At 41.8% G+C, this 23,237-nt stretch overlaps 1 protein-coding gene, 2 long non-coding RNA genes and 1 other non-coding gene across 6 annotated transcripts in view; 2 read left to right on the forward strand and 2 right to left on the reverse strand.

Annotated features, from left to right (window-relative positions):
* Positions 1-7,241, forward strand: part of LOC104150997 (band 4.1-like protein 4A) — a 143,797-nt gene extending 136,556 nt beyond the window's left edge. Inside the window, exons 25-26 of one of the 3 annotated variants that reach the window (XR_011137356.1) lie at positions 3,837-4,001; positions 6,720-6,842. Coding sequence is in view for 2 of the 3 variants with exons in the window: in XM_068925182.1 (XP_068781283.1) it covers positions 3,837-3,851 (15 nt within the window). In the remaining variant the exon portion in view is untranslated. Of the gene's footprint in view, positions 1-3,836; positions 4,002-5,386 lie in introns of all 3 variants that reach the window. The other 2 variants (XM_068925182.1, XM_068925183.1) reach the window with 2 other exon arrangements.
* On the reverse strand, positions 5,260-10,509 carry LOC138064113 (uncharacterized). Its single transcript, XR_011137357.1, has 5 exons — positions 10,190-10,509; positions 9,673-9,743; positions 8,026-8,152; positions 6,820-6,977; positions 5,260-5,460 (listed from the first exon to the last, which is right to left on the reverse strand). It is a non-coding gene; the product is annotated as an uncharacterized lncRNA (long non-coding RNA).
* On the reverse strand, positions 9,384-9,517 carry LOC138064354 (small nucleolar RNA SNORA13). The gene has a single exon (XR_011137600.1). It is a non-coding gene; the product is annotated as a small nucleolar RNA SNORA13 (small nucleolar RNA).
* A 97-nt stretch (positions 10,510-10,606) lies between the features above and the next one.
* The window catches only part of LOC104150978 (uncharacterized), a 98,372-nt gene continuing 85,741 nt past the window's right edge, over positions 10,607-23,237 (forward strand). Inside the window, exon 1 of the long non-coding RNA XR_695708.2 lies at positions 10,607-10,867. This is a non-coding gene — a long non-coding RNA (uncharacterized lncRNA). The remainder of the gene's footprint in view (positions 10,868-23,237) is intronic.

The raw sequence follows: 23,237 nt of genomic DNA on the forward strand, positions 1-23,237 counted from the left end.
TAATACAAATGTTGACTCAATCAATTTTTAGCTCAGAAATAATGGACTGCATAACTCCCTGTGGCAGAGAGTTCCAGGGATTATACAGATTTACTTTCACTCAACAGTTCAAGTGTTTGCAATTTTGAATGCCCTTTTGTGTACAGGGACTATTTAATTGAACATTGCCTACTATAAGAATAGATCTAACATCTTTATGGTAAACCACACTGGAAACATCTGGATATGTACTGACCTACTGTATTAAGTGACCTACTGTATTAAGACCGCTTAGCAGAGCACTTAAATATCAGTTAAACAAAACTTGTAGAGTAGGATTTAAAGAGCTGGCAAATAGCCCTTTTTTTAAACTAGATTAGCAAAGCCTGCCTTAATCTCTTTTCATATGGAATAATGTCAATGACCTCTATTACTCCTCTCTGAGCCACTTCTTCTGTGATAAAATGACAAAGGCAGTATTCCAGCTGTGATAATTATATTTTATTCTATTGTCAAGGTAGGACTAGTAAGTTTTAATGATGCTGCACATTGAGCAGATTATCTTCCAGCGCGTGCCTGATGTGACGCCTAGATCTGTCCTATCGCTTTGTATGAATAGTTGAAGTCATTCATGTCTCTCCCATTTGTCTTCAGTCTGTACACTGCCTACCCTCCTCGCTTTGCCAGCTTACTAAGGAGCTTAGCAAAACCTTTTTGTTATGAAGGGAACTTTGCTAAGTGTAATCCCCAAACTACATACTGAATTTTTTAAACAGCAATGGAAACAGCTGTTGTAGTTCATGTGCCCTTGGTATAGGGGGTTTTATTTCCCCCTTCATCTTTAGAGTCTTTATTCTCTGCAATGATCGGAAGTGGTCAGATGAATGCCATTATGCAGGGTAGTAATGGTACAGTTTGTATGTTCCTATGACAATATGGACTGGTCTGCAGGTTGAGAGATACTGCACCATTCCAGGGAAGGCAGGTTCACCTGACAGATAAGTGTCCAAAGAAAAATATCTCAGATAGTGCTTCTCCTTTGGTCTCAGTGAACAATCCTAAGGTAAGGAAGAGCTTGGAGCAAATGTAGTTTTCACAGAGGTTCTTCAACATTTTCTGAATTTACTACAGACATCACCCTAAGACACTGTTGGGCTTGGCTTAAAGTAATTGCTCAAACTGTTTGTAAAAGTCTTTTAAAAAGTATCCCAAACTTTGAAATGAATGGTTTCATTGTCATTTTTCCATTTACAGTGATTCTTTAGGATCTGTTTATGACCTGGAGCAGTATTCTCACACGTATTGCTTTAAACAAAAACAACAACCCATTGTCCTATAGCTTAATCTGTATCACCACAATCCTTTGGAATACTCCCAAGAATACTAAAATTATGACTAACCACACAAGAACTGGTTAAGGTACCCTGAATCAAAGCTGCTCCTTATTTCTTCAAGAAGCTGTCCCAAGCTTGGAGCTTTATACATTTGCTTGTAGTTTGTTGCTTTCTAAATTACTGCCTCTCTTCTGGTCTCCTTACTGAGGTAGAGGCAAGTAGAACACCTCTATTACTTTAGGAGTACTTGCATTCTTATGATTTGAGAATATCTGTACACGCTGTCCGTATCTTGTCAATCTTCAAGTCTTATCGATCAGGAAGAAAGTTACTTACAAGGCTTACATCCAACCTGGTGTTTCCCTGGATGCTGTCTCCTGCCTATGGGCTTTTGTATATTATCAATGGATACCATCAGCTAGATGTGTGATATCTTACTTATTCCACTATATCAGAAAATAGGCTTATGTCTAGACTAGTATCCATATTTTTCAATTCTAAATTGGTAGTAAAACAGCATTTTTCTAGTCAAGCTAACTTGTTTTTTTTTTAAAAAAGAGAAACTTGCAGAAAGAGTCCTGCACTTGAATTAGTGGTTACTCCCAATGAGACTGTGTAAGAATCACGTTTTAACAAGCCTAATGATCAGCCTGGATCAATACAATTTTGTCTCAGTACAAGAAAGACTGAGCTTACTGCACGTATTGCATGTTAGTGTGAGAACAAGACAAAATTCAGACAAGGACATCACTGTCAGCTAGTAGAACAGAAAAGGAAAGTTATTCTGTATATATGCACCTCCAATCCCTTTGAGCTTGTCTTCCCGGGTCATTTGAGGAAAGGCACCTCTTGTGATTTCTTCAGTTTTGTACATGAGATCTAAAAGTAATCAATCACCAAAAGCACTTACCATGCTACAGCTGTACTCCGTAAGCCTACAACAGGAGTACAAGATCAACAAGTGGCTGGCCAATTAGCAACTCGGAGCTGCACCTAGCCCTTCCTGCAGTTACTACGCTCCCCCGCTTCCTTGGGCTTGGGCCCCTCGCTGCCCAGCAGCAGCAGCGCTGCGTTGCGCAGTCCGAGCACGCCGCTCACGGTGCCTCCTTGTGAGTCAGGCACAAGATGGGAAATGCTTAACCACGTTAGGCAAAGTTCTCCCTTGGGCTGGGTCTTACACAGACTTGTCCTACATGGGCAAAGGACTGAAATGAGATGTTCTCTTCCTGGTTCTGCTTCCGGTCTGCTGAAGCAATCTCAGGCGAATGACTTTAACTTTGTGCCTCAGCGTTTACCTCTCCTGAGATTTCTGTAAGTAAGTGCTATGAATAGATAAGCTACGGATCTGTCTCACCCATTAGCTGGCAACATCCAACTATACAGATGTACCTCTTAGCAAAACAAGTATTTTACACAATAAAGAGGGCTGGTTATCCACACCACAAAAGCATTTTCGCATATCCCAGACTGATCTCCTTGCTCGTTAGCTGGTTTCTTCATCAGGCAGGAGCTAGCCTTGACCTTTTCTACAATGCATTGTCAAAACTGCTGACCTACAATTCATACTCTGGTTAAGCTCATTTTCTTGCAAGGTGTTGGTTCAGAAAAAAACAAAAACAAAAAACTAACATTTAAGTTGCCAAATCATCTTCATGCAATTGAATATTGAACTGGATAGCATATTTTGTTTTGGAAAAGTCTGTTTAATTCAAAGCTCTCTGGAAAGATGTTTTAAAACAACCTACATAAACATATCAATGTGATGCGTATACTCTATGTATGTTAAGTTAAATATTCATGAAGCAACTGTGTGCTTTGTTTAAAATTGAGTTTGATAGATGGCTGTGTCAAAACTTGTGTCCAGGTTATTTAAAAGTCAAGTAAAACTTGAATTTTTAGGGCATTCCATGGTTGCCTATGTGTCTTATTTACATTACACAGAGGAGAAGAACTTCAGAAACACACAGATTCATTTGACAGCACCATCTGGTAGAAACAGGTGTAGTACCAATTAAAATCCACTTGAGGATACAGCTTCTCCAGATTAAGTATTTTTGCTGGTAGCAGAGAGTTGTCACAAGTTTTTTGTATACTTCCAATACATACCCCAGCTTCCTTATCTAAAAGGAAAATCACCACCAACAAGCATCAGACTGCATGAGCTGTCAAACCAAACATACAGAGCCAGTGTGGCAGATGTGTGCTCTCTCCTTCATGTGCCCATGTTTTAATTTCTTCCCTGTATTTGTCTCCTTGATAAGAGTGAGGAAAACTGCTGCCCTTACAGCTGGCCTCAGTTTGCATGATATATACCTGCCATAGTATTAAGATCTTGAAAATTATTAGACCTTACATATTTCCTCAATAAGGGCATTAGAATGTACTTGACATTCTTCATAAACTACTTCTGCTAATTTTACTACAAACAAGCCCCTTTGCCAGGAAAAAGAAATAATAAATAATTTACATTCAATAATATTACTGGTCATGCACTGATGCAAACTGTCTGTTTTCATTTATTAGATCAAGCCTCGGTGAAGTTGGACTGAATTGTATAAGTCTCAATGCAGTGAGATGAAAGGTAAAGGGGAATTGAGAACAAGCCAGCTGTTTCCTTTCTATCCTCACCCCATAGGAGTTATGATTCTCAGGCTTTGAATATTAACCCTCTTTCATAGAGCACCAAAGGTGAGTAACAGAAAGGAGGGTTGGTAAAGCACCAAGCTAGTGCAAGTCTGTTTTCTAGCTTCCCTTGAACACTTGGGATCCCTTCCTCCTCTCTACTTCAATACTATCAACCTTAAGTCTGCCAGATTCTGTGTTAGTGTTAGAGTAAAGCAGAGGAAGGAAAGGAGGGGGGAGGGAGTTTCACAAGGGGGTTTTTTGTTTGTTTTGCAAGGGTACAATCCAATTAGCTGCTCATAAAAACTAGGAAAAGCAGTCCTAACCTCTTAACACCATTCATACAGTTACCAGCAATACTATTTTAGTAATTAGTGCCCCTTTTCCCCCATTTATTCCTCCCTCCACATCACTTTTGTTTCACAGTGTGGTGGGACAAATTAAAAAAAAAAAAAGAATCAATAAATACCAAAGTTTAAATTCTCCAGTTTTTCCTGTTGATACGGAATTGACATTTCAGACACCATCATTTAAGCTTGGCATTAGCTGGTACTCTCAAGGGTTTAAAAAACAAAACAACAGAAAGTCTTAAAAAGCTACTCCTGCTAGTCTTGCACTGCTGAACAAAGACCCAGGAGCAACTCCTGAACAGATGGTCTCTTCAGGGAATATAATCCCAAATGCAACCGCTAACCTTTCTAGGGCATCCAATAATTACACCTTCATTCACAAGATGATAACCATTCTTGTCTAAACTTTCTCCCATCTTGACAAAGCAGAAAGAAACTCATGCTTGTACTTACAAGTTGCATTAGTAATTTGCCTATATTCAGTACTGAGAAATCTGACATTGCAAGTTTTGGAATTTCAGCATTCACAGTGGCTGATAAAATACATGTATGATGAACAAACCTTCCAGTAAGGGGTAGGCAATCCCATCATTATTCCTGCAGTGTATTTCATTCTACTTCAGGTTTAGTTTACAGGCCATACGTGGTGCCATAACATGCAGAGTGTCTAGGGTCCAAAGAAAGCTTGCAGGTTTTTCATACTGCAGAAATACCTCTGTCTCAGCTTTTAAATCCAAGTTTGCTGAATTTCAAATTTCTGCTTTTCCTCACTGCAATACAAGTCACAGCTAACCCAATCTCTCAGAGCACTGCAGAAGACCATGGTTTCAGCAATTAACTCCCATCCATTTATTAGCTCTTGGGATTTAGTCCAAAGGGGTGAATTGGTATGCCAAAGCAATATAATACAAGTCCTACTGCTGAACAGAAGCATCTGCTATTATAGCTTGGAAAAGATGAGAGTTCCAAGAATTAAAAAAAAAAGATCTTTATTTTTTTTGTCTACACAGACATTGCCAGACACTGCCCCAATTCAGTTAAGAGCAACTTGTGAGTTTTACCACGTGAATTTTCAGGCTTAATATTCCATCTTTTCTATAGGTTTCTGTTTCTTATGGAGAAGACTTATTCTACACAGAATGCCATTTGTCTCAGGCTGGTTCCGACAATTCTTCCTAAAAAAGAGTAAACACAATGCAAGATTGGACACATGTAACTGGTGACTGTTTTCAATAATATCCTATCCGAGCAACCATTAGGTTGCTAGATCCTTAAGACTGGTACAAAGTTACAAGGACCAGCTTCCCCCTCATCCTTTTGGAAAACGGTCAGAAACCAAAATCTGCAACTGTAATGTTTATAAAGCCTATATGCAAGAGAAGCTCTTTGCCTAACTAAGCAAAATTTCAGATCCTAATCCACTCTAAGTAAGTTAGTAGCAGCTCTAATGCTTTGTACTGGAATGGATCAACAGACAGTTTTGTAGTTGTAACTCATGCACACATACATTTGTGCATTGGGCAATGATGGTTTAGTTTAAGAGAATGGTGTTACACAAAACAAGAACAGTAGGTCATTGTAAAGCCAGTAAGAGGAGACTCTCTGGTTGTTTTATGTTGAAAAAGAAGAAGTAGCCACGTAATTAAGTACATCCACTCATAGTGGATTACCATTAATGTAATCTTTTTTTTTTTTCTGGTGCCCAACAGAATTTGTTTTTGTTTTTTAAAAAAAGCACCTGTCTATTCTTCAGCCTTGCAAAGAGCTCCGTGACTTTGGTGTTAAGAATCTTGTATGCATTTCACTAGTTCATTCTCTATCAACAGCACTGGTAAAGCATTGAGTCATTATGTGTTTCCCATGTTCCTCAAGTAGATTTTCACATGTTTCAGTGCGTGAAACATTCCAATTCTGATACTGTCATGCATGTGCTAATAATTTGAAGAACTTTTCATTTCATTGAAAACTTGTTATACTCTTCCCTTCCTTCCACCAAAGGAAAGGAACAGCGATATAGTGAACTTTATATCACTGAAGTTCATACATATGAACATCAGCATGTTCATAGAATATATCAAGCTGTCCTCAGTTTATTTTTTCTAAAAACTGAGGATATTTGACTACCCTATCTAATTCCTTATCAGAAGATAGCATACAGTCTTTAAATGACTCAACATCACCCAGTCTGGTAGCAGTTAGGAGATCAGCATCTGAATTTATCTTCAGTATGGACAACTACTGGATCATAAACTTCCTTTATAACTTGACTCAGCTCCGTTTGCATAACCTTTCTTTCTTGGCTGAAGAGCTTATAACGTTGCCTTTGCAAAGCGCTGCCAAATCATCAGCCTGTTCTCAGAGAGTTGCAATTGCATTTTGAAAGCTGGTATTGCAAGTGCTGCACAATTACATAGTCTGTATTTCTATTCTGTAGCCGTCTGTACAGTATATCCATTTCTGGCATAGTGAGAACAAAGAAAGCAAGCAACACAGCCATTCAGCATTCGGAAGACTGAATAGTGCAAACTACTCACAAACGGGACCAAATGCCACCCTGATTCTTCCTGAAGCTTCTCCATGACTCTCAACTCTTCTGGGTTTTCTTAAGCCATATTTACAGTTCTTCCCTGGGAAGTCCACTGTTTTGCACTGGGTTTCGGCATCCTCCTCTTCAATGTGCCATCAAGGAGAGCTGAATGCATCAGTGAAACAAACAAAAAGAATAATGGGAACACAGACAAACGTTCAGAAAAAATACTTTCAGCTCTGCGTGTGTCCTGCAATATGTTCCTGCAGGTTTAATTGGCAAACATAACTGCACAAAATGTGCAAAAAGGAATCTGTCTTTTATCAGTGTTTCTACTTCAGGCCATCTACCCTTCACCACTCTTGTACTTTCCTATGTTTGAGCAATTCGTTTGTTCACCTCACATTCATAAAAGTCCACTGCTGTTTCAACAAACCTCCATCCATTTTTTCTTTCGCTACTGAGTACTGCACAAAGCATTCAGTAGGAACACTGCTCTCTAGCACATCGCATATTATGTTCCCTGAAATGCCGGTAGATTATCATAATGATTTCTCAGTACTGGATTATCTTCACACAGCACTTCAAACATTGACCAGAAATCTCCTGGCTTCAAAGGCTCAAATGACTTATCATGCCCTTGGGTACGTACTTAAGTTACACAAACCACAGTTTTGGCACTGAAACAAATCTTGGATAATACATCCCATTCTTATCATCTTGGTTGTATTACCACATTTCACAGTGAAGCGCACTATCCAGCTTTTAAACAGTGCTGGCTTTTCCAGGAAGTTACAGAGAAATAGCATTTTGCACATGAAATGTTGGGCTTCCATGATTTACCAGTCTTCCACACAAACATTTTAAGTCCCTGTACCCTGAATTTCTCCACAGCACCGCCCCCCCCCCCAAAAAAAAAAAAAAAACCACACTAAGACACACAGATTCTTCCTGAACACACTGGTAGCCAGGCATGATTTTTAACAAAGCCCCTCACAGTGAAATGTTGACTTGCTCTTAGGATTTCTCACTTTGCTTTTGTTGTTGATAAGAACAAAGTTGTCAGGCTGAGGGAACCCAGAGTGTTTCACTTGCGATTTCTGCTCAAAAGTCATTCTGCTGAACTTGAATGATGTACTTTGTTCCAAAACCAAGTTCATCATACAAAGGAAGCTAGAAGCACGCAGTTCTAAAATAAATTCTTATCACTCACCTTATGGAGAAAATTGCAGGACAATTGGGGTATCAGGACTTTGTAACTTCATCCTGCTTTGGCGATTTCACCACATGCTTGCCTCTATGAGCTCGAGAACTGCCAGCAAAATCCCCACTGATGGATACTGCACAAACGCACCAGAGCTCTGTTAGAGGTTTCTGTAGGTATTTTAGCATTCTGCTAGGAACAGATCCCACTATCCCCAAGGTAAGAGCTGCCCCCTGCTAACAATGATACCCTAAAGTATACTTCACACCACCAAAAGTGCATCAAAGCAAGACTGCAGCAGAACAGAAGACATCATCCAATACTAAGCTGTGCTACACAGGGATTCCCTTTATACTTTTTCTGACCTCTCAGTCATTAATAACAAAATGACACAATGCAAAAGCAAAACACACTGAGAACATCGCTAGCTGTGATCTTCATCTTTTCTGTAGCAGAGTGTACATAGGTTGTACGTATCTTTGTGTAAGTGAAAAACTACAGGACTCTGAAGAAGTCCGAAATTAGACTATCATTCTTGTAAACATTAAACAGGAATAAAATCTTGCATCACCAAGGATAGAAGCAGCTCTTAAACTGCAACGATAAAAAAAAACACACAACAATCTTTTGGATAACATGCAGGACTGCTTTACATTTTAGTATCTTGCAACACTGATACTTCTGTTGCTTTATCATTAGAAAGAGTTTAGGCCTGCTAGTCAATCTTTTGGATACTAGACTGTTCCATGTAGCTTTTTAATAAAAACTACCTGTGCATTAAAGAGCCATTGATGATTTAAATTTCTGGAGGACGGTCTCTCAAAGTTTCTAATGTTTACTGCTAGGAAGAAAAAAGGAAAAAAAACCAAGAAAACCTACATTTTATCCAATGGACAAAGAAAAATTTATCACCACGTTACAGCATGATCTGTGTACGTTAACTGCAGCTTTTTAGTCGTTCTTTTTTCCATTAGATAAAGTGATATATGTTAGCCAAAGAAATACATAAAACAATACAAAGAGATGGCAAGAACTGGGGCTATAAGAGCAACCCTAAAACTACCTTCAGAACTGCAATGGAAGTTTTAGGTACAACATAAGGTTAACTAAGGAATTGTTAAGTTTGTTTGAACAGATCTGCAAAGGAGCTGAAGAAACAAACAAAAAATGATATCTGTAGTAATTACTTGCAGTACAGCTGTAAAAACGTTATCCTTACAGTCAGGATAGCTAAGTAATACTAAAAGCGAACATTAAGCTATTAATTTTTCCTTTTCTAACGACCCACAAATTCCTCACTTAGAAAGGCCGAAAAATAAAAGCTAATACGTAACTGCTCATCCATTTAACCGCTAAGAGATGGGTTTTTTTGTCCTTGCAAAACCAGGGAGGAGAAAAGGTACATTAACCAACTCCTTAAACAGTTTTAGCAAGAATTCCTGTTTGCCTTTTTTGACACCACATTCATTCTGGAAGTGAATGAATGGGCAACACAAAGGCAAAAATTTAAATATCAAGACCAATCGTTTCTCTCTGTAGAATTCGATTAACAGCACGTGAAAGAAACCAGTTTCTCAACAGGTAAGTTATTCCAAAGTCACACATAAATAATTATTTATATAAGGCAAACATTTAATCAAAAAAGCCCCATCATACCATGCTCTTGGGACATCATGTGCTGATCATGTTGGTGCTTGCTTAGGCCATGAGCTGATTTCCATTGCTTTCTGAAAGAACAAGGAAGCGAATACTCACTTGAAAGAGTAACTGAGATACGGCATCCACAAAGCAATACTCGGAATAATTGCCCAGTTTTAAAGAACAGGCAGTAGGCTCAAAACAAGAGAAAAACATGATCATCAGCACACTTTAAGACTGCGGGCTACTCTACGTAGCACAAGTTACAGCTAACTCTAGCGCCTACTACGGCGACTAGGAATCGTATGGAAATCCAGCAACATCCGAGAAAATCAGGCGCAGGAGACAGCTCACAACCGGCCGAGCCCTTCCGGCGCTGGCGTTCCCGTGCCCGCAGCGGGGAGGCCCACACGCGGCCTGCGCTGAGGCGACGCCACGTGCGCGCAGGCCGCGGCGCTTCAGAGCCCGCCGCCGCCCGCCCCCGAGCGGCCCAGCTCCCCTCGGCCCCCCGGGGCCGCGCTCCAGCCCGACCTACCCTGGCCGGACCCAGCCCGCCGCCGCCGCTCACGCTCGGGGCCGTTGGGACACCGCGGGCCGCAGAGGCCAGGCGGGCGGGCACCCAACGGTCAGCAAACGGCTGCCGCGAGACCGAGCGAGAGCTCAACCGCCTCCCAGCGTACCCCGAGCGGGGCAAACCAACCCCCCGCGCAGCGGGGGGGGTGCGACGTGTGCCAACCCGTCCCGCAGCGTGGGGAGCAGAGCCGGGCCGGGGGGGCTCCATGTCCCCACAGCGGCAGGCGGCAGCAGGCAGGAGCCCGAGCTGGAGAACGCGGGGAGGGCAGGGTTAAGGCAGCGAGGGCAGCTCACCCCCCCCCCCGGCCGAATGGAGCGATGCAGTAGCCCGCGGGCGGGGAGCACCCCGCCCCCAGCCCCGCCTGCGCGCAGGCGCAGTGCCGCAGCGCGACCGTTGAGCTCGCGCGGGGGGTGCGCTGCCGTTCCCGCCCCGGCGCTGCCGGCGGCCGCCTCAGGGCGGTGCTGCGAGCCGCCCGCGCCGCCCCCTGCCCCGCGGGTGCGGGCTGCTGCGGGCCCTCTGCCTCGGGGTTTTGTGTTGATTTAAGTAGCTGCGGTGGAAAATTCCCCAGTGTAACTGTTCTTCTGTGGGAGCGGCACTAATGTACTCACGGCATCTTTACGCCAGCGAGCCGAGCGCACGGTAGGGGTTTTACCAGTATGGCTAGTTCAAGCCTGCGCCCTGATAGCGTAGTTATATCGACGCATAAGGAGTGTTTTATGCCTAAAGCTCACACTGTGAAATAAACTCTCCCACTGCGGACACATGATCCTCCACAGCAGCAGGCTCTGGAGGACTCACATGGCTAGAGGTGGTCCTTGCTCTCAGCCGAGGTTAGGGCTCCCTCCTGAACACGCTAGGTCGGCCTTTTAGCAGAAGCTCTCCTCTGAAAGGCAATAAAGTTCATACAGAGACTACTACATGTGGGCATCCTGACCCTGTGAATTCCTCTGCCTGGAGCACTGGTCTGTGAGCCCCGAGGAGAGCTCTGCCCTGTATGCGTGCAAAGTATCCTCCGTTCCAGTGAGCGAGGAGGTGTGCAATAGCCCTGGAGATTTAATGTCCGAACACTGATAGAGGCTCAGGCATGACGGCACAGTCTCCGGATTTGCTGATCTTGTAAGTGGCAGGTGTGCATATAATGTACAAAAGACTGTGTGTTGGGGCGGGGGGGGTTGTGTACACCTGGAGGATAAGTTGAGACAGTGTAGAGAAAAAAGAGTGAGCTCCAGAGCGGGAACTGGTAACAGTTGTAGAGAAACCTTAGACCTGCACTGCTTTTTTGTCATCTGTCTTTCTTGCTCTCTGCATATAGCCATTGCGGCCTGCTTGCTTCTTCTAGCTGCTCCTTCCCTGCTTGGAATTAGCAGAGAGTGGTTACGTTTGGTGTCCAAAAGCCACAATTGCAAGTCATTTCTGCAGCGCAGCCTGACGTGTGACAACTCAGCTAAGTTACAGGAGGTCATAAAAGGGCTGCCAAACGCCTGAGTGTGATTCATGGCAGCCCTGACAGCTGGGAAGAAAAGATAAAAGCGAAAAAAAAAAAAAAGTTCAGGGCAGGCAATGTCAGCACTGGCAGCTTCTGGCTTAGAGAAGTGTACAGATTTCTCACAGTGCAGGATTCTTTCTCTGGTAAGTTAGGCTCAGTCTGCAGTCTGCACGGTGGAAGTTTATTCTTTTGTCATGTTGAGCATACCCCTAATGTAGACAGGGCATATTAGTGCTCTGTTTAACTTCATAGTGAGACTAATCAATACTGTTAACATTAATTTTAAGCAAATTCACAAGTGTTATCATGCTTACCTTCACTGGCTTTGTTTTATCCAAGTGCTGTTTTCCCCAGGAAGAAAATTGTCTTTATTGAAGTATTACTCAAATATTGCCTCAACTATAGCTCTTATGCACTCATAAAGGTCAGCACTTTAGTAAAATGATGCTGAAAACACAAAAGCAGTTGGTCTTGCAGAGGACACAGATCAGATCGTTGCTGACAGTCACACTAGTAAAGCAGTGGAAGCCTGTTACTGTGTTCTGCTCATTCAGGCAGGTGTTGCTTTGCAGCTTGAGGACAGCTGCCTGGACAGAGGTTGACTCAAGTTAAGCTAGTCCAGATTTCAATAACATAAGCTAACAGTATAGCAAAGAAAAAACCTTTAATGTGCGTGCCCTTTGTTATTTGTACCTCGGGATACAGAAGAGCTCAGATAGGCACACATCTTGAGAAAGCATTTTTTAGTTATAAAACACTAACTGATTATATGAAAACTAGGTCATTTCAGTTGTGCCCAGAAGTTGTTACTAGAACAATCAGATACCATTAGAGAAGAGGGGACCAGAGAGATTTTTCATATGACAGACATGGGTTAGGGACATAGGTCACAGGTGCTATCCTGGTTTTCCTAGTTCTTCTCCGCACCGAACAACTTGCTGACAGCAAGAATAAATAATCGGTGGAACAATTTACAAAGGACTGTAGGAGACCCTGCATTGCTAGGTTTTTAAAAATCAGTCTGATTGATTTAATCCAATGAGAGACAGGATTTTTCTGAAAGTGGTGATGTAACTGAAAAATAAATGACTTCAGGGCCTCTGTTATACAGAAGGTCCGCGTAGATGATCACAGTGAACCTGGATTTGTAGTTTCTGAATCCATGAGCATTTTCTTTGTTACAACTATCCCTCTGAAGCCAGGACATGCTTGCTCGAGGACATAATTAACAATAATTCTCAGTTATCTAGTGACTGAATATATCCTCTGGAGGTGGAAGCAGACACCTAGCTGCCACTTTAAGTATTAAGGGGCTTTGACAGAAGGTGCTGATGACTCTTGGTGTAGCAGGCTAAGATATGGCTGTCCCAGCAGTCTGTCTCATTGTTCTGCCACGGATTACTGCACATGTTGCATAGTTTGCATAAGTGAATTAGCTGCTCTGATACAAAGCCCTGTTCTAGCTTAAATGGCCTCTTCTGGGGAATTTGAGCTGAGCCACTGACCTGCAAGCATGCAGTGAGTTCTCTGTCAGACCTGAGAGTATTTCTGATGAGCTAGCGCGGAAAGAGCTTATTTAGGCCTTTATAGCATTGACTTCAGTTCTAGAAAGCACTGCACAGTGGTAATGCTCTCTCTGTCCACCCTTACTTAATTTTATTAAAGTATAGTTCAACAGCTGGCAACTAACCTCCTCAAATGAAGACATTTTTTTTTCCCCACAGAGAGATAAAGTCATGTCAAATTGCATTAGAGTTTTATCAATGTACCACTGCGTGCAAAGGAGAATGAAGTATATCATCTGGCCCAATTCAACCTTCATTCTCACTCTTCAAGGAAAGTGCTGTAGAAACCGTTCTTGCTCTTCAGCCCTGTAGTCATTGATTTCCTGGGGCACTAATGAGCAGTCACAATTTGAAGTCTGTAATAAATGTCTTGTTTTGTTCCACCCATTCCGGGTGTGTCCTTAGTTTTCCTGAGTGAATTCCAACACTAACCTGCAAGGATACAATTCCCTGTTGTGTTTTCTTGAGCAGGAAAACCAGTTCCTGCCCTTCCTGGCTCATGACCACTTGTTCCTGCTCCCAAACCTTAGTTTACTGCTCCATCAGTTGTGCCAGTGCAAGTATTTGTGGGAACAAGCTGCAAAACAGGCCACTGAGACTAGCAGGACCAAAAACTTTTGGCTTTGGGCACGATTAAAGTGTGCAATAGAATAAAATAACATAAAATGACATAAAGTAACGCAAAAGAAACAAAAATGGGTAAGTGTAACATTAGCAGAGCCAATAAGGGTTGCAGTTTAACATACGTGCTTTAGTCTAGGTCTTCGGTGTCCGGTTTGGGGTGTGTGTTGCAGAGAAAGCTTGCAGATCCAGCTGTTCTTTGCTTCCTTTTCCTCATATGGAAAAAGGGGCTGATATGTACACAGATACGACAGTGATGTTATAGGAAACTGCAACACAAGCGGATAAGGAGAGTATATATCTCATGGAAGCACTGTGAGTAAAAGCTGAAGTATCTTTAGAGTGCTTTGTGAGCTGTGAGTCATCAGTACAGTATTGCTCCTGGCCTGTTGTCCTGAGTGATTTGGAGCACTTTCAAGGCCAAGACTTTCTGCATGCCTTCACTGAACAGAGCTCCCACAGAAGTTGCAGGGTGTGTGATTCCTTACCTTTTGGCTGCCTCATTCCGTTACATGTTTTTCCTGGCAACCACCAGAGGTCAGTGTAATGCCAATAATACCAAGGAATGTGGGAAGGGCAATATTGCCAGGTTGCTGCTGATTGCTGGGATCATAGGAATTGCTTGAGTACAGCAGTGATCTGTCTAGCAGCATATCCTGTTTTTTGTCAGTTCCACATGAATCAGGGGAAGGGTATGAAGCTGGCAATAGCCAATGTGAAGTCGCCCGTGAATTGTGAGACTGTGCTAGAGACTGGCTTAACTCCAGAAGCATGAAGCTTAATGTTTCTCCCAGAGGGTGTTACCATTAACTAGCAGCATTCCAGATACTCCTGACAGCTGTAGAAGTGCCTAGATCTTGCTCAGCTCTTCTCTCTGTGGCTCCTTGTGCTAACACAGGTCACAGTTTATTTGCAGGTTGGATGGAAAAATATTTTGTTTGATTTCCATTTCTCACCTTTTATTTCAACTGGAGGTTCTCGCATTATGAGTCAGGGCAAACAAGTTCCCAGGCTTTGGGGCCTTCATTATTTTACGCATTCTCACCCGTTTTCCGTAGAAGGGAGGCATTCCTGTCTTACAGTCTCTCTTTTTCTTTATTCTTACTGTGTTTTTCTGAACTTATTTGGAAATAATTCTGCCTGTTTAAAGGTGGAATGCTCAGTAACAGCACATAAAATTCCAGATGAATCCACACCACTGAGTTCTATAGAGGCGCTAAAGTATTTTTGTTGTTATCCCTTCTTCCAGTCCTTAGGGACTTCAACATCTTGTTTCCTTTTCTTAACAGTATCTGCTTATTAACAGAGAGAGGTCTACACTGGGTTGGCTACAGTGACATATCAGTCTCTTTCAGAACTGAAACTATAAATTAGGAACATTTTAGGGCAGGGCTCTTGCCTATAAATTTTTCCCTGTAAGGCACATTACTTTGTGTTTGTTGTTACTGAATTTCACCTATTCACCTAACCTGTGTAGCCCTCTCTGAAGTTCCTCTCAGCTTCTACTGGTAGCTTTAATAACTGCGTTGAATTATAAACCCCAGCAAACTGCTAGTGCTTTAAGAATGCTGGATATTTTTTACTTTCATAAATTTCCATAGCCACTGTGTATCACAAGCCTTCAGCTGGCAGAGCCATGTGCGGCCTGTTTCCTCAGAGTGAAGGGGTTTTCCTTTCTGTTTCATGTTTTCTTTCACTATAAACAGGACAGTGGACTAAGTTACCTTGGAGGGAAAAATTTTGAGCAAGAGTCTTTTTCTTCCCTCAGATGCGGATCCAGTGACTGACTCTTTCTTTTGTGGTACTCTGGGACAAAAAAAATTAGCGGAAATGAGTACATGAAGCACCTAATCCAGGGTCAGACAAATTAGTAGTAAATAAGCCAGATTTTCAAAAACTCTGAGCATCTTGCATCCAGGACTCACTTACTAATGTGTAATTAGTAATTAGATGCTAATACCAAATCACAGGTTCCCTCCTTACCATCCTTTTAGCATGCTTCTGCAGGTGGGTGTAAATACTTACTGAAAAAGCCACAAGAAGTCCATATGGGAATTACTTGGTGTACAGATCTCCGGAGCAGCGTATATCTAGCTGGTTTTGGTAACAAGAACACTTCAAAGTGGTTCAGAAGAACAGCATGTTAGTCACTGACTTGGAATGTGAGCAGTTGTGCTCAGCAGCCGGGGTGAACTGCTCTGTGGAGTCAGTAGATGAACCTGCCCCAGGTTTTGCTGGGGAGAATGTCACCTCTTTGAAGCTGAAAGATGGTTAATTTCTGTGTAGGAGGATTGGTTCATGTAAGAGTAATAAATTCTGTTTCTAGGATGCCACTTGCCCGCTCTGTATATGGTATATACACTATACTTGTTTTGAAGAAGTTAGGTCTAACTCCTGATGCATATGAGCACACTACAAATAGCTTTTATTTTCAAAACATTAGATAACATAAGCATACACCCACACAGCCTTGCCAGCATTGTTATGGCTTTGAACTGTTTATTTGTTTTTGAGAAGCTCAGTCAAGACTGGCACTGAGTAAACATAGTAACTGTTTGTTTCTCTGAGTTACCTGAGCTACTGAGTTTTAGGGCTCACAGCGAGGATCTGTTTTAGCACTCGCAGTGAGCAGTGATGGTGGCTTCTGAGAGTGGTTTGTGAAAGTACTTGTCTTCTTCTAACAGATCAGTCTCATATTGGCCCTTCCCTTCAGTTCATGCTAGCCGGGAGTGGGGTGCTCAGTTCATTTGGCACTGAACAAATTTGAAGTCTGGCTTTCAGGTTTTGCTTGAGTCCTCTGTTCTATTTTCTTGGAATAGATTCTTCTTGCCCAGTGGAAATGGGCAGGACAATAGTGAAAAGATAACCATTGGTCAGGGTGTGTTCTGTGTGCAAGAAAACTAAGGTCCAGGGCTACCTGTCTGGTTCTTCCTTTCCTTATTCTTCACTTTTTAATGAAAACTAAGAAGTAGAGGAGAACAGGGTTCAGTCTTCAGAAAGGGGCTTGTTTATTCTTGTGCAGATTATCAGGAGTGAACACCTGGCACTAAAATACCAGTAGGTTTTCCTGGCAAATGTGTTCCAAGATCACTGCTCCTCTGGGTTTGTCAAAAAGCAGACCATGTTTGGCTTGCAGAGAAACCTGTGCATGCATCGGCATTTTGCCTCTTGGTCTTTACAGGTTTAAGAAGTTGTCACAATTCCCTCTGCGCTCACTGCAACGCCAGTGTTTTACAATGCTCTGAAAAGCATGCTGGGGTATCATCACTCTGCAGGCTGCTGTCTACATCCAAATGACTTATCTTGTCATTTGTGCGGTTGATGTGTTGGTGGGCCTCTGGGTAATGTGGAAGTAGGGAAATGGGCATTAATTTGTTATTTAAGAATAATTGGGGACAGAAGACAAAACTTACAGTGGGAGGAGTACTCAAAAGTTGTCACCTCAAAAACAGTTAATAAATTAGACTTTAAGTCTTGAGTTTACCTTTTCTGCAGTGTTCTGGCATTTCCAGTTCTAGCCCTGATGTGTCCCTGCTAAAAGTTGCTAGGTCTAATCGGCCCAGGAATTGCTTAAGTAGAACAAATAAGGAAAGAAATGGTACCATTTCAAATCCAGAATTTCATTCATGCCTATGTCTGCCTGATCCAAAGGTGGCCAGCTTTTCTAGTCAGTGGGTAGTGGTTTTTTCTAATGGTACGAGTGAGCTGTACTTCCCAGCCCCTTTCTTATCCTGACCAGAAAGAGCAGTAATACATACAATACAGTTATCCTTCTGCTTATACGGTAGGTCTGGTGCTTCCTAGAAATCAAATAACTCTGCGTCCACTCTTGAGGGATCCTTGGAAAAGAGGCAGCTAAGCGCAGGCTGCAGCTGCCATAACAATATGTGCATCTCGTGACCTGCTCCCATAGAGCCCGTATGAAAGAGGGCAGCTGGAAGGAAACTACAGGCCGGATGAATTGCTTTGTCATGCTGCAGACAGCCCACAGGACTGGACACTGGTTTAATCCATGCTTTTTTCTTCCTTGTCTCTCCCTCCCCTTCTTCCTCCCCACACCTCTGTAATATTCTTTGATGACCATTGATCTTTTGGGTGTTTTAGTCTATTTTAATACACTCTTTCTGAGTAGGATGTAAAGCCCCAGGAGATTTTTCTTTTTAAATAACGGCAGTGTGTGATTCAGAGAATGAAATACCCAATTGTGAGATCATGCAACAGTTGAGAAATAATGTTATCCACTGGTGGTAAAATGCAGCATTAACATTATTTTACATTAACTCTGCTCATTAAGCCTCACCATTGTAGTTTCACTGGAAAAATGTGTTGGCCTGACATAGTCTAAGAGATAATCAGAGCTTTTCTTTCATTCTGTGATTGCACATCCTGTTTAATTAGGAAATTACAGACTAGAAGATCCTTTCAGGCTGCAATAAGAAAAATGTCAGTATTAATCTACAATATTTGTCCCATTCACGAAGAGCAGTTATGAGCTATGAATTATAAATGATAAATTATACAGTGTGGTATTCATCTGTACTCCAACACAAATAGGTTTACAGTTCTTGCCCCAACTATCTGTAAATCTCCATAGCTTTATTCAGGAGGAAAATGGGGTACAAGTTTTCATTTTTCCTCAAGCACTGTTGGCTTTAACTTAGACCAGAATAGCCACTGGTCACAGGTATCCGCTCTATGGCAGATATTCATGTTCAAGGACCATTGAGGACGTACCCAGTTGCAATGTGGGCATGCACACTGCATACCGGGCTGAGCTTGTTGAGGGACTAGATCCTTCAGAAATTCATGCCTCCTTGCAGAGATGCCTTCTCATAGGGCTGCATAAATTGCCAAAACTTTATCTTTAGCCTTTCTGTTGACCAATATAAGTAATACTTGCTCAAAATACTGTTTTTTGTGGATCCTATTCTGAAATACCTAACTCTACCTTTGCAGGGTAGAGAGAGCCAGGCTTCAAAGCTGAGGACTATGTGGTATCGGTGCAGTAATACTCAGCACTGTGGAGCCTATATTGCTTTGTGGATCTGAGTCCAGTTCTGCCCGGACCCAGTTCTGCACTGGGATGCCCTAAGACCCCTGCACATGACTCAATATGGTCATGAAGTCTATGGAAGTCTTTCGGAGCACCCTGATATCAATATTGGAACAGTTTTCAAACATAGATGTCACTATTTCACTATGTTCACTTGGCTAAATAGTGCTGTCCTTGCACTCAGACTTCTCAGCAGAGGACCCAGCTGTTAGCTGGTCAGGTTCAAATTCCTCATTTAAATGCCTGGAATAAATGTAGATTTCCAAATTTGAGATGTAGTTCCCCAGTACTGTTGTATTAACCATCTCACCTGGTTAAAAACTAGAATATATGCAACCACTCTGAATATCTGCCACTAAACTGGCAACCAGACATTAATGGCATTTTGAGACAGTATTTCATCCATAATTACATTTGCATCAAACTTTAAAACGTAGCTGTGTCCCAGAAAGTGACCATGCAGGAATGACCTTAGTTTCTCGGCAGATTTGCTCACTCTGTGTACAGAGAGTCCTAACTCCTGACTTAGGATTCAAGAAGAATGGGAGAAACAAGCATTAACCACCTTTTCCTCCTGTTAATTTTTGAGTCAGCTCAGGTAAAAGGAGTACATTGGATCCCTTTTTTTGTGCATCCCCCATGCAGTTGCTCACCAAATGCCGACTTGTGCAAGTCTGTTGAAAACAATGGGTTTCACTGTTCCTGCACAAGGGCAAAACCTGGCTTGCTGGATGTTTATTAGCAGTGATCATATGCAAACAGGAATTAACTCAGCTTGCCTTTCAAATCCTATGCTGAATTTGGGTCTGCCATTACTTCATTGTAATGTGGACATACAGATATGAAGATCCCAGGCAGATAATGCCCTGGAATGCCCAAAACACTTGCCTAAGAGACAGAACTTGAAAAATCTGTTTTGTATTATTTATTTAATATGGAGTTAGAAGAAAGGGACTAGACTATATCAGTTACACTTAATACAATTCAGAGATCAGTGCTTTTACAGGTCATGGACGCCAATTGTGCTTTTTTTGTGACATGTTTGGACACCACATGTTGCCTTTGTGTACTTCTCAGGTTCCCACTGCTATACAATCTGTCATCCTGGCAGTTGTGAACTCAGGGTCTTCTTTTCTCCTACTGCTGAAGTTTGGCACAAGTGTCACTAGGTGTTGTGGGAAAGAAGCATATGGTATCACTGTGACTGAGGAGGGATTCCTTGCGGAAGCATGAGTACTGGAAGTATTACGTAAGCTTTTTTTAAAATTGTTATTTCTGTTTTATTGAAACCAACATGTCAGCTTATAAGCAGGCACTGTGCCACTCCAGCAGATGGGCAGGAACGTTAAGTAGCCCAGAGAATAGTTCTGCACAGGTCTCACATGTGTGGTGATCTGAGTCTCAGAAAGAGCTGTCACTGTAGCTCTTCCTAGGGATCGTCCCTGGCATATGGCTAGAAGGGAGGCAGTATATTATCACTCAATTACTTTAAAAAAACAAGTCATCAAAAATAGTGTACAGTAAAGTTGCTAGGTTTTTGGCGCTGATGAATAGGAAGGAGAGCCTCTGGAGTTACCAGAAAGTCTTTGTTTTAAAGTGTGCCTTTCAAAAAAAGATTGCCATGAAAAGCTATAGAAGGGTAGTGTGCAGTGCCTGAATTTCAGCTGAGTAGCTTAAAAGAGTGATATGTATACTTCTTCAGCACTGCTTTTTCCCTTTTGTTTAGTATTTAAACCTGGTAATACCTCTAAGGCCCAACTAGGCTAGAACTCCATATGCGCTGTGCTAATGTATGGTAAATGATGATAGTCCCATACCCTGTGGTGTATTTACAACCTAGAAGAAGATAATAGATAACCCGTGCTGGGACAATCAAGCAGCTGGAGCACAGACACAGAGGGGAAAACACAAAGACTGGATATTTCAACTGTATATAATAATATGTTTTCTTTGAACATGGTAAGCATTAAAGATTGTGCATTTCAAATCATTTTATTATAACTTTTCCCTTACCAGAAGTTCTTTAAGCCACACAGCTGTCCCACTTACCAGAAGCGGAGTGTAAAAAGCCCTACAAGTCTATATCCATGCTTGAGTGATGGATCTGATCACTTCTGCAGGTTTTGTCAAAAAAGGATTTTTCAGAAGGAACAACACATTACAAATCCCCTGTTATTATTAATATAATCTTTTTAAGTCTGTTTTTCAAAGGAAAATAAACTTTTGTGATCACGCTTTCTGGCTGCCAGGTCTTCCCATAGTTATTGGCCATTTATAATGGACGTTTTCAACTGATTTCAAAGGGGAGAAAAAAATCTTAGAATGAATTATTCTTCTGCAGATCCAGTGAAAACCAGTGGCTTTGTAGTTGCTAAAGCCTCCACTGAGAAAAAAAGACAGAACAACTCAGCTGTTAGATATTCTTTTTGGCAGCCTATTAGCCAGCCAAAGGTCACACATACAGTTGCAGATTAGCAGCTGCATGTGCTATTTCTTGCCTTGTGAGATTGTCATGGTGGTGGGTGGGTACAGAGGACTAAGGACTCACATGAATTCTTCTGCCCACAGAACACCCTGTAATGCTTAATCTTTTCGATGGTGAGGAAATCAATACTTTCAAAAGAGAAACTGATCCAATGTAAAATGTAAAGTAAGATCTTTCTTCAGGACTGCTGAAATACTGGTTTGGCAAGATCTGCCTGGAGAACCTTAGGGAAAGTTGAATCAATTAATAATATGCAATCAGTACAAACAAGAACATCCAGTTGTGTTTGGGGGGGGGGGGGGTCAGAGGTTAGGTGCAAGTCTTGATTTCGTTCCTATGCATGTAGGTGAGTGGATGACCTTCACTTATACAGACAGCTGCAAGGTACTGTTGAAGTGAGCATTCCAGGTGTTGACATTAATACAGCATTAGCAGTGTGCGGCTCGGCACAAGGCAGCTGCTCGAGTATTTTTCTGTGTGCAGAACCCCACGCTGTTGCAATTACAGTTACATGTACAGAGCCTGCTTGGATCACTGTCTTCAGGAGTTTCAGTCAAACCTCTGACTGATGAGTAACTGATGAGCATTGATGCTGAAGCCTAGCCAAAACTCTAGTAGTGCCTAGTGAGACTCCTCCTGGACACTTCTCCAAATCCTAAATTGCTCATGGATTTATACCTCTCTATTTTTGGAGCTAATCTCTTTTATTTGTCATTCATTAAAGAAATATGCAGGGTTCAAAATGAAATCACTTGTTAAATCTAGGCTGGTTTCTAGGGTATATTTGCCCGTTGTCTCTCCATTTTCAGTAATGTTCATTTGCCTCAAATGAGAATGGAGGCTTGTTGTCCTAGCTGTGAATCCTTAGAAATGTCATTTCCAGCATCAAGGACTTTCTGTTTGAAGGCATGATGCATAGTGGAGATCTAGTGAAATCAGCAGCAGTAGATTACCTGCATGCTTGCAGGGTAACGGTGCTGTTTGTTGTGTGCTTAAGGTTAAATGTGCGTGAATATAAGATTTGAGCCTAAGAAAGTAAGTGAACATTAAGACAGATGCAGTCAGATCTGAATGTTAAAGGTAATCTGAAAACATTTGTCCACATACATTTACATTCTTTACATTGTTTTAAGATAGGTGTTTAGAAATTGAAAAGAAAAGCAGAAATGAGTTAGTTAGGGTGTGAGACACATTTCAATATAAGACAGCTTAGTCACTGGGGGAAGAATAAAATATCTTTCTGATGTGCTGTTTTTTTAATTTTGCATAAAGGATATAGCGGAATAAGGGCACATAGCTTCTAAAGAAGTAATACAGAGGTCAAAACGATGCATGTGGCTGCATAATCCCCCATACGGGTGAATCACCAGGCTGCTTCCTAGGAAAATGCAACTGAGAACAGGTTGGACCAAAACATCATTTTGTTAGTGCTTGAGAGTCTTTCCTCTGTCTTTTTAATAAAAAGGCACTATGCATGTAATGTATCAGAGGTAGTGTGGAAGCTATAACTTAGAGGAATTTAGAGTGATAGGTCTAATAGGGGCCTAAGTTACAAAGCTATGTAAGAGAAAGCACTACTTTTAGTCAAGGGATCCTACTCATTTCCTAATTTACGTCACTTTGCCTGTGGAGTAACTCCATTGAGCTCAGCTGCAAAGCTGCAGATTTACACAAATGTAAGTGAGCTCAGAAACTAGGCATTTGTCTATTACCATTATCTGATCTTTAAAAGATAAACAGTTCTGTAAAAAAGAGGCTGCAGCAGCACAGATTGCAGAAGACCTAATTCATTCAACTCA

The sequence above is a fragment of the Struthio camelus genome, chromosome W (genome assembly GCF_040807025.1).
Source record: "Struthio camelus isolate bStrCam1 chromosome W, bStrCam1.hap1, whole genome shotgun sequence".
Classification (NCBI taxonomy): Eukaryota; Metazoa; Chordata; class Aves; order Struthioniformes; family Struthionidae; genus Struthio; species Struthio camelus.